We start from the raw sequence: 10,410 nt of genomic DNA, 5'->3' as shown, positions 1-10,410 counted from the left end.
TGTGAGTAAAATAGTGACCCAGGTCAGGGCCATGACTTTGGGGTTGAAATAGATATTCACTCTCTGTGATCTCACATCCGCCTGGTCTTTAAGGTAATGTTTGCTCCAGGCCTTTTTTCCCAGGCAAACACCAAGGAGGATAGCTAAAGCTCCAAATCCTTTTTCAGGGTCTAAATCACTCCCACAGGCATTTTTTTGAAAAGAGGAAGTGAAGATGGAAGTAACTGCCACACTTGGGGGAGCCCCCTGGTCCTAGGTCATTTCCAACCAGAGCAGTTTTCCATCATGTTTTCCCTATCGATGCTCTTGTCAGTTGTTGTCACCAGTGACCCAGGTATTGCCACAGGCATCACTCGCCTCTTGCATGTCCATGTTCGGCTGCACTGGTTGTGTGGGAGAGCCTGCATGGTGTTGCCCAGATTTGTGTTAGCCTTTGGACAACTGCTGCCATCCTGTCCCCCCAGAGAGCTTCCAGCTGAGCGCAGGTGTTTGTGTACTGTAAGAAGGTGAAGGAAGGCAGGCTGAGGTGTGAAGTCCAGTATTGGTAAGGAGGTACCCATCTATTTGGCACTCTCTTTGGCACTTGTGAGGCCACAGCTGGATACTGGGACCAGTTTGGGACTTTCCAGTGCACGAAAGGCATAGACACCCTGGAGTGACTCCAGCAGGGGCCATCAGGATAGTCAGGGGGACATAGGATGGCAGTCAAGCATTGGGACAAGAACCTGTAGAAGCAGTAGGATCTTCGTCCTTAGAGCTACTCAGACTTTGACTGAACAAGAGGTTGGAGCAGAGACCCCCAGAGGTCTCTTCCCACCCAGCTATCCAAGGGGGCTTGCTACAAACTGCCAGAGGAAAGCAATACTCCAAATGTTTTAATGTTTCCCAGTGTTTTGTGATATAAGGTCCCACAGGGAATCCTGCTGTACATGACAAAGAAACAAGGCCCTTTCCTCAGTTGTGATCTTTGTATCATGGTGTGCTTCCTGCATCCTCCTACTGCATTTAAGAGTAACTGAAATCTTGGCTTTTAAAAACTGCTACCAGCAAACAGAGAACATTTTTGGGTGGCGCTGCCAGTTCCCAGTGTGAATTAGGAAATGATTATGTTCCTTTGGAAAATAGAAGTGTCAGATTCAAAACACACTTGGGTAAATGCATGGTTTTTCATAACTAAAAGAGAGAAACCACAGGAGCCAGTACCAGCTTAGAGCCTGTTTCTGTGATGTAGGGCAAGGAAACAGCCTCCTTTCTCTTCCTGTTGCACAGGTCCTCTGCACCAAGCAGAGGTTTTTCCTTCATTAATTGTGAAGTTTGTCTGACCTCTTTGTTTCCCCTTTCTAGGCCATGAACCCGGACTTGTGCAACTGGTGAATTACTACAGGGGAGCAGACAAGCTGTGCCGCAAAGCATCTCTGGTGAAGTAAGAAATTCACTGAAATGTTACATGGGATTGGCAGAAATTTTTCTTCTAACCATTGTTGAGTGTTGAACCTGTATTTCACAGAACAGCTGCCCTGGGAGTGTCCTAGCATGTGCTGTCTTCAGACTTCTGTGCTGGTCTCTAGAGCTATCTGTGTGCACAAAGACCTCTTTGTAACTTCAGGGGAAATGCCGTTTCCACTGAAACCATAGAGTGTATTGAATCAGATTAGAGCCAAATCAAAAGGGAAAAAAAAAACCCAACCATACCTGCTCTTTTTCCTTGTAGACATTTATTTAAAACCTACTCCTTTTATTCTCTGTTTCATACAGAGATGAGACACTGATATGCCTTTAGCTAATCAGATTTGTTGGTCAAACAAATGCTTGGAGACATCTCCAGGAAGAGCTCTGGGAGTTATTTCTGCATGACCAGCCGTGCCAGGGTCTCCTGGGGAAATGTGGATGAGTTTTCATTTTAGATAACCTTGTCCCTGTGCAAACTCTGTGGCCATTAGGGCATCTTCATGTCAGAACTCTTGGTGTCCTTCAAGTGTTTGATTCCACGTTAGTGTCTGTGCTGCCTCTTGCTGATGCAGTTCCACAGACTGTGTGTGCTGATCCAAGGCCTCTCCTTCCCCTGCGAAGGACCTGGTCCCAATTGCTTTCTTTACAGTGGTGATGTTGTTTGTCAGGAACTAGCAGAGTATTTTTTAAACAAGCACTCACGGCGCTCCCAGCTGGATTTCTCTGTGGCCTGTGGTCTAGAGGCAGTGCTGAAAGTGCTTGCACAGCTGTTTTTCTCTCCTGAAGGTTGGCTGACCTTTCTAACTGTGGGGTTAACCATGCATCAAGCTACTTATGAACCCAAGGGACCACAAAGGACATTCCTCAGGGCTCCCAGGGTGTCACTGACTGACTGCCATTTCAACAGAGGGGCACAAATGCACAGAGAGAGTCAGCAAGTCATGAGCTCTGCTTTTGGCCTTAAGCAAAGCATAGAGTGAGCATTCAGAGAGGCATGCAGCTCCCTTGACTCTGAAAGAAAACAAGCCTGGGCTCTGCTAACAGAAGTTTGCTGGCATCTCCAGACATTGCTGGTAGGAGAGGTGTGCCAGAGAGATCGGAGACTGCATGATGCAAGTGGGATCCCAGACAACCTGGGACATGAAACATGTTGCTGTGTCCTTGCTTTCAAGTGGGTTCCCAGTGGTCTTTATCCACAACTGGGACACCTGATCAGATCTCAGTGGGGATGGGATCAAGGGCTAAGCACCAGCACAGAGAACATTACTGCTCTGGCTTCCCTTTTGCCTGTTAGTGATCATAGCATCCCTCCTGCCCCGTTCCGTGTTAGCAAACACCCCTCCTAAGTTCCCTTGTGCAGAGATGATGCAGAGAATGCACCGCAAGCTCTAGTTACGTGAAACAATCAGTAGAGAAGTTTCCATAATATCCATAGTATCTACAAAACGTTTAATGAAAGTGTGCAGGTCTGGTTCAAAGAGCAGTGCTTGGCTGCAGGTTGGGGTTGCCATGATACCTTTAGGAAAACCCTAATTTCAAGAGTCTAAGGAAAATATAATAATTTAGCACAGACTATCTGTAAGCTGCTATTCATCACCAAGCAGAAGAGACCAGTTAATGATGATCTTTACTTATTAAATTATGTCCATGCAGGTGGGGACACTCTGGAGATTAACAGCCTGTCTCTCTTCACCCAGGCTAATCAAGACAAGCCCTGAACTATCGGAGTCCTGCACGTGGTTCCCCGAGTCATATGTGATTTACCCAACAAACTTGAAGACCCCCGTGGCTCCAGCACAGAATGGAATTCGCCATCTCATAAACAACACAAGGACAGATGAGCGGGAAGTCTTCTTGGCAGCTTACAACAGGCGGCAGGAAGGCAAAGAAGGCAATGTGTGGATCGCCAAGTCCTCAGCTGGTGCCAAAGGTTCATTCTACAGCAAAACGAGCCACCTTCTCGTTATTCCTTACTCTTTACTTGATTGGTAGAGTTTGGCTGAGCCCAGCTGATATCTAGCCTGTCTATGAGGGGCTTCACCTACCAACTCCATGCCAGTCAAGCCAGCATAGGGCTCTCCTTTTCTTGGTGGCATGGGGCTCCTGACAAGCATGCACGTGCTACCTAGGATGTGGATGGCAGTGAAAGGACCTCCACTTTTCTACACATGCGCCTCAAAATACGAGAAAGTTTGCTGCAGGGAGAAGGCAGCAGAGACCAGCAGACGAGGGGAATGTGGAGAGCAGGAGATAACAGGAAGCATAACAGGATAAGGGGAGGAGGGCAGCAGGCAGGACAGCAGCCTTCAAGGGCAAGGAGCCCAGCTCTCCATGCTGCAGCTAAGCCTGGTTTCACCTGGGCGGAAATACCGCTGCTTGTCTTTCAACCAAACCCAGATGCCTGGTGCCAGTGGCCTACCTAGGGTCACACTGAGAGACTGGCTGAGCAGCCACAAGCTCAGTGCATCAAAATTACACCCAAACCTCAGGGGAAGGTACCAGAGCAAAGACAAGCAATGCAATGTCTGTATGTCCCTTTAATTTGAATAAGGCAATAGATACCTAAGTGATAATGTGTCCTTCCTTGTTCCAGGGTCATTGCATCGCTTGCTCTATGGAAATATTGAGTTATTAGATAGCTGGACACAGCTATAGATGTAATGCTTTGGTAACTGTGTGCTGTCTGTCAGTTACGGCAGTATCACGGGCACGTTATCAGAATGGCTTTATGAAAACTTGCCTTGCCATGTGTGCAGACCCCAGGCGGCAGAGCCCAGCCTGAGTAAGGACCTGGTCTTTTCAAAGAGAACACGCCCACATGTATTACTCATATTTGCAGAGTCACTTTTGATGCAGTCTTACAAAAATCACCAGAAAATGTGAAAGCCAGAGGTGGCTGCAGGGAGGCTGCATGATAAAACTGTCCTTCAAGCTGGCTTCCTTCACTGCTCTGCTCTCTTGGCTGTGTTACCAAGAAGCACCAGAAGAGTATGTTTATTTTCATCAGGGAGGAAGGGGAGATAAGTCCTTTCGTTATGCCAGTGAGGGAATGTGTTTCTGTGTGGTATAACTGTCTGGCAAAGAATCAATCTGGGCAATTGAAAAGGCCATTGCTGTGGTTTGCTGCAGGATGGGGAGGTTTAAACTCTCCACATACTTTATTCAGGTGTGATCTCATCTTTTCTGCATTAAAGCAGAGTAACCTTTCATATTCATCAGTGTGCTGCAGAACGCAAGCTGGGAATTAGTGGAAAGCAGAGCCTCATGTTAATCTTCTAGAGGGAAGTTTTGAATGTCTGGGGATTACTTCTGATGAAGAAGAAAGCTTGTCGACATTAATTGCCAAGGTGGATCCAGCTCAGGCACAGCCCCTGACTCGGGACAGGTTTAGTGGAAGCTTGGTTGTCCATCAGTAAAAGGAATATTAAAGGTTTAGGATGTTCTGACTTAAAAGTTGAGAAATTTTTCAACTGTGGCTAGAGGTTGTGATGTTTTCTTTGAAAGAAGGAACAGCTGCCCCACATAAGCTGCTTTGCTGCCTCACTGGGTTGCTGCACCGTTAAGTTAACCTCCCCCTTGATTCACCATCTGTCCAGTGCAGAATGGGTGTCTGCTGATCTTCCCACTGCAGGGGCTTTACTGGCTTACAGAGATGTTGTTTCCCTCCTTCCCCCAGTGCACAACCTGTGGTTGTACCAATGCAAGTTTCTGCCTGGCTCTGCTGTGATGAGGGGACTAAAAATCTTGCCCCCCTCATAAAACATGGGTGAGAAAGATACTTTGATGAAAGGACTTCCTTTTGGTGGAGGACGCTAGGATGGGTAGGGGGTCAGTAGGGCTAGGAAGCTGTGACTCACAGTATGCAAAGCATGGAGCAATGGAAGTACTGCAGGGCTGTGTTGACAGCAACCTTCAGAAGTCACAGCTAGGAGCATTTTTCATGGGATGATCCTGTGAAACCCTGCCTGTGCTTCAAACCTGTGTTCTCCCCCCAGTGCCCCCTTGAAGAGTGTTTGTTTCTTTTCACTCAGTATTTCCTCCAAAACACTCAGCACAAAATTAAGACTAAGTCATCAGATTTAGTCCAAAAAGTTAACTAAATGCCCAAAAACTGGACATAGTGCCAGGGAGGTGTTAGATAATTTTACTTGAGCTGGTTTATTCCTCAAGTGGCACCGTGCCATGCCTTTATCAAATCCCAGAAGGGATATGTTCTCTCTTCATTGCTCTGCAACAGTGGTGTCATATCTGGACTCTTGCAAGAAATGAACAGTGACAGTTTCAGCAAAAATGTGGCAGTATTTAAATGCACATCTAACTTCTTTAATAAAGAGCTTCCACAGCAGGGTAAAACACTGACTGCATGGATGAACATTTTGAAATAGTTTTTTCCCTAATTCAGCAGTGATTTTAATAGTAACTTAAATGAACTCAGTGAGCAGGGCAACACTGTGCAAGTGTGCATGTGTGACTGCCTCCGGCAGCCAGAGAAGCCAGGCAGGGGGAAAAACTCTGAGTCTAGGATAAAAAACCACAAACCTCCCTCCCCCACCAAGAAAAAAAAAAAAAAAAAAAGAGAAAAAACTCACAAACAAACTGCTAAACCCCCTGTTCTCCGAACTGCAGAAAAACAGGGAAAACCAAAACAAAATTCAACAAGTGCTGAACTTGTGCGCCACCCCCCCTCCCAGCCAAGTCCAGCTGGAAAAAAAACACTGGAAAAGGAAAGAAAATCCCCCAAACCAAGCAGCTGCCTCACTGCTTGCCAGGGTCCCTTTCTGCTGTGCATCCCCTCACACCTAAATAGCCACACCCCTGCAGACAAGCCCCAGGCAGGCAATGCCATCTCAGGTACCCTTGGTTCCCATTTGCATTAATTCCCGTTACTGGGGAGCCAGACACCCCGTGGCGTGGTAACAGGAAGATCCCTCTGCAGATTCACTGCCTGACACTGAGCGAACATGGCATCGCTTGTGCACCAACCAGCCCTGGGGCCATGGGTTCTTGCATGTCGCCTGGCTTTTTGGGCAAATGAGCCATGGTCCACTTGGGCCCTGAAAAAGCTCCAGCGAAGGTAGGAGGATCCTCTACCTAATTTTGTCTTCGTCTTTCTGTGCCAGGGGAAGGGATCCTGATTTCTTCAGAGGCTGCAGAGCTCCTGGACTTCATCGATGAGCAGGGACAAGTGCATGTGATTCAGAAATACCTGGAGAAGCCTCTGCTTTTAGAGCCAGGACATCGCAAGTTTGACATCAGGTAACCTTTTCTGCTTTTGTAATACCGGTTTTCATTTTCATGCTGTTTCTTTTTAAGCCACTGACACTGGAGTTTGTTCTCTCGCCCCCCAGGAGCTGGGTTCTCGTGGATCATCAATATAATATCTACCTCTACAGAGAGGGTGTCCTGCGGACCTCTTCCGAACCATATAACAGTGCTAATTTCCAGGACAAAACCTGCCACTTGACCAATCACTGCATTCAGAAGGAATATTCCAAAAACTATGGGCGGTATGAAGAAGGGAATGAAATGTTCTTCGAGGAGTTCAACCAGTATCTGATGGATGCCCTAAACACAACGCTTGAGAATAGCATCTTACTGCAAATCAAACACATAATAAGGTAGCCAGCTGCCTGTTGCGTAGGGGAACATAACCCTTCAGTGACAGGGAATGTGTATGGACACAGCTGGGGAAGCAGACAGATTGACAAGGGAAGGGTTGCAGTTGCATAAATTTAAGATAAAGCTATAAACACCCCAATGTCATTGCTCAATGAAAAGGGACCTCTGTAAGTGCTGGTCTCTCAAGGGTGTGTGTCAGTGTGTCTGGATTTTGCCAGCTGTGGCTGGAGAAGGATGGAGTGAGATCACTTGGTAAGGAAATAGGGTAGGTCAAAAGACAGGGCTGGGAGAGGTTGAGGTTAAAAAGGGTATAAGGTGTAAGAGGGGAAATGAAGCCAGACTCAAGTCTGGAGGATCTCACTGCTTCCCCCACCATCAGCAAGCAGCAGTGCATCTTGTTGGCATAGGTCCTCTTACTCAGTCCACAGAGAGCCAGCTGGCACAGAAAGTGCCTGCAGAGAGATCTCAGACATCACTGTGCCGCAGAGAATCCAGGTCTTGGCAAAGTGATCCTTCATGCCAGAATTTACTTTGCAGGTACCCCGTTGCTGGGTACTTACACCAAAAAGACATGACATGATCTTTGAGAGACTCGGAGGCAAATGAGCTCTCAGTGGCAGTTCCTTGGGGACCTGGCGTGGCTCTCTGTGGCCCTGCTTAATGCTCCAGGCTTTAATTGCACATCATGTTTTTCAACTTGTCTAATACAGTAGTGAGGGTGGATGCTGCTCTCCAGCTCTTTGGGAGTTAACTCAGGGGTATCCCCACATATGTTTTGATGGTTGCATGATCTCACTTGCAGGGACCTGGTTACCTGGTGTGTTGGATATAGCTTGTAATTTGGGGCAGTCCCAGGGCGACAGGGGACCCCTCCACTTAACTGTGGTATGCGCATGCCCTAAGAAGCTGCAGTGCGACAGGTGTGTTCACAGGGCTTTTAATTTTGGGTTTCTGTTTTTCCCTTCACAGAAGCTGCCTTATGTGTATAGAGCCTGCAATCAGCACAAAGCATCTTCACTACCAGAGCTTCCAGCTCTTTGGCTTTGACTTCATGGTGGATGAGGAGCTGAAGGTCTGGCTGATAGAAGTCAATGGGGCCCCAGCGTGTGCCCAGTGAGTAATCAGTTTTCTGTAATACCTTTGCAATGCTGCCATTGACATGCCTCACCCAAAACATGGCTGTGTCCCAGCTCCAAGTGAAAAAGGTGGAAGAAAATGAATGGCAGGGGAGAGTTTTCCAGGCTAACCTATACCGGACACTGCTCTAAGTGCCAGCTGATTTAAGTTCATTGCTCCTGTCTCTGTGTTTAGTATCCCCCAGCCTCTTTCCCATGTGAGATGGGGCACTAACCTTAGTTTTTGGACAAATGGTTTGAGTATAACTTGGGTCATTTTTATTGACACTGTTGGGTTGAAGTTATGTTGCAGAATTAACGCTTTGGGTGTCAGGTGGTTTCTCAGTCTCTCTTGTGGAGCCACTGGTGGCTGGTCTTTACTTGAACACATGACAAATGAGTAGCATTAAGGCCAGCAGCTGGAAGTGAATGACTGAATCTGCAGGCAGCAGGACCTCAGAGCACACTGTGGATGCTGCAGACATTGGATCAAAGCCGCCACCAGCCACAGGGAGGCTGGGACAGCCAAACAACTGTGGCCATGAACATCTCTGCATAGGCACAGCGGGAGGTGCTGTATTATGTGATTGAGACAACTGTGGAAGACTAGAAATCTTTGCTAAATGGACATCTGTATTGTATACAAGCCCAGCAAAACAGAACAGGCTGTACATCACTACATTAGAATTTGATTAGATTAGATGTAGATGTAGATTAGATTAGATGTAGATTAAATTAGATTAGATCATCACTAACAGTAGACAAAAAATACAGGCCAAACCTACCAGACAGCCTGTTCAGCAGCCTTTCCAGGGCTAGGGCTTGGGGAGCTTTGTGTGTCCAGGATGCCCTGTTCACCATGTGCACCATGGTGCAATACTGCCTTGCACCTTCTTGTATTGCTGTATGGGTAGAATTTGGCTGTTGCTGGGTGGATTTGGGTTGCAGCAGTGCCCTGTTTGCATTGTGCCTCTGTGGGCACTTGGAAGCCATCAAAAGCAGCTGAGGTAGGTTTTGGCTATTTGTAGCTTCTCCTCTTCAGGGTTATTCTAATTTATAGCACCCATATCACAGAGTGCCCATTTAAGAGACAAAAATTGGCTGCTGAAAGCAGTAACATTCCCAGGAGCTGAAAAAGTATGTTACTGTCCTGTAGCCCCAAAGGCACAGGGTGAAAGACATTGTTATTCCTAGCAAACATAGCTTCGGTACTAAAAATATCCCAGAGGCCAGCATGTTCAGGGAGGTTACACATGTATTTCCTTCAGGAGAAATTGAAGCTATTGTTAACTCATTTCTCAAACACCTTGTCTCTCTTCTCCTTAATCCTGCTCTGCATAAGCTGTGCCATGGTGAAACACATTTCACACTTCCGGAGGGTCCTGTGAAGTCTCTGTGCCTGGTCACAAGCTGATGTGCACAGCTGCACCCCCGTGCAGCATTTCATCAAACCATGAATGCATCAGAGCAGTCCCTCTGGGACACATCCCCACATGAGCGGGGTCTGGTGTGATAATCACGACTCCCTGAGTTCGAAGGCCAGTACAGGGGCTGCTCAGCTGTTGTCTGCCCCCATGCATCTTATGGTGACTCCAGTCTGGGGCCTGCGGGTGTGGAGACTCTGCTCAGGAGCCTGTTCTGACAATAAACTTAGATAATGGGTTTTGTGGTCCTGTCTGGCAGAAAGCAATATTGGGAATGGGAGCACCGTTGAAAAAGAAGATGGTTGCTGGGGTAGACAGGGGGGAGATGGAAGAGATGCCACCCTCCTCCTGTTTGCCACCCTGGAGCTACCTGTGGGAGCAGGATCGTGTAGATCCTGCTGGGAAAATGCATGTCTATGTAAAAATTGGTCAGGGTCCTGCTGGTTTGTCCTGCCTGGGCATCTGATTCTCTCTCTCTCTCTCATCTCTTAGGAAGCTGTATGCAGAGCTCTGCCAAGGAATTGTGGATGTAGCCATCTCTAGTGTTTTCCCCCTCAACGACACTGGGCAGAAGACGAGCCAGATCGTGTAGATCCTGCTGGGAAAATGCATGTCTATGTAAAAATTGGTCAGGGTCCTGCTGGTTTGTCCTGCCTGGGCATCTGATTCTCTCTCTCTCTCTCATCTCTTAGGAAGCTGTATGCAGAGCTCTGCCAAGGAATTGTGGATGTAGCCATCTCTAGTGTTTTCCCCCTCAACGACACTGGGCAGAAGACGAGCCAGCCATCATCAATCTTTATAAA

At 47.4% G+C, this 10,410-nt stretch overlaps 1 protein-coding gene across 1 annotated transcript in view; it reads left to right on the top strand.

The window, feature by feature from the left end:
• Positions 1-1,337: 1,337 nt before the first annotated feature.
• Positions 1,338-10,410, top strand: part of TTL (tubulin tyrosine ligase) — a gene marked incomplete at its 5' end in the record, with an annotated part of 9,390 nt that continues 317 nt past the window's right edge. The window contains 6 exons of the mRNA XM_009579858.1: positions 1,338-1,423; positions 3,147-3,379; positions 6,570-6,705; positions 6,798-7,067; positions 8,038-8,181; positions 10,300-10,410. The exon at positions 10,300-10,410 is cut by the window's right edge and continues 317 nt beyond it. Of these exons, the coding sequence (XP_009578153.1) occupies positions 1,338-1,423; positions 3,147-3,379; positions 6,570-6,705; positions 6,798-7,067; positions 8,038-8,181; positions 10,300-10,410 (980 nt within the window). The remainder of the gene's footprint in view (positions 1,424-3,146; positions 3,380-6,569; positions 6,706-6,797; positions 7,068-8,037; positions 8,182-10,299) is intronic.

Source organism: Fulmarus glacialis, unplaced genomic scaffold (assembly GCF_000690835.1).
Source record: "Fulmarus glacialis isolate BGI_N327 unplaced genomic scaffold, ASM69083v1 scaffold27316, whole genome shotgun sequence".
Lineage (NCBI taxonomy): Eukaryota > Metazoa > Chordata > Aves > Procellariiformes > Procellariidae > Fulmarus > Fulmarus glacialis.
Note: the sequence above shows the minus strand (reverse complement) of the source record. Positions and strands in the feature narration are given on the sequence as shown.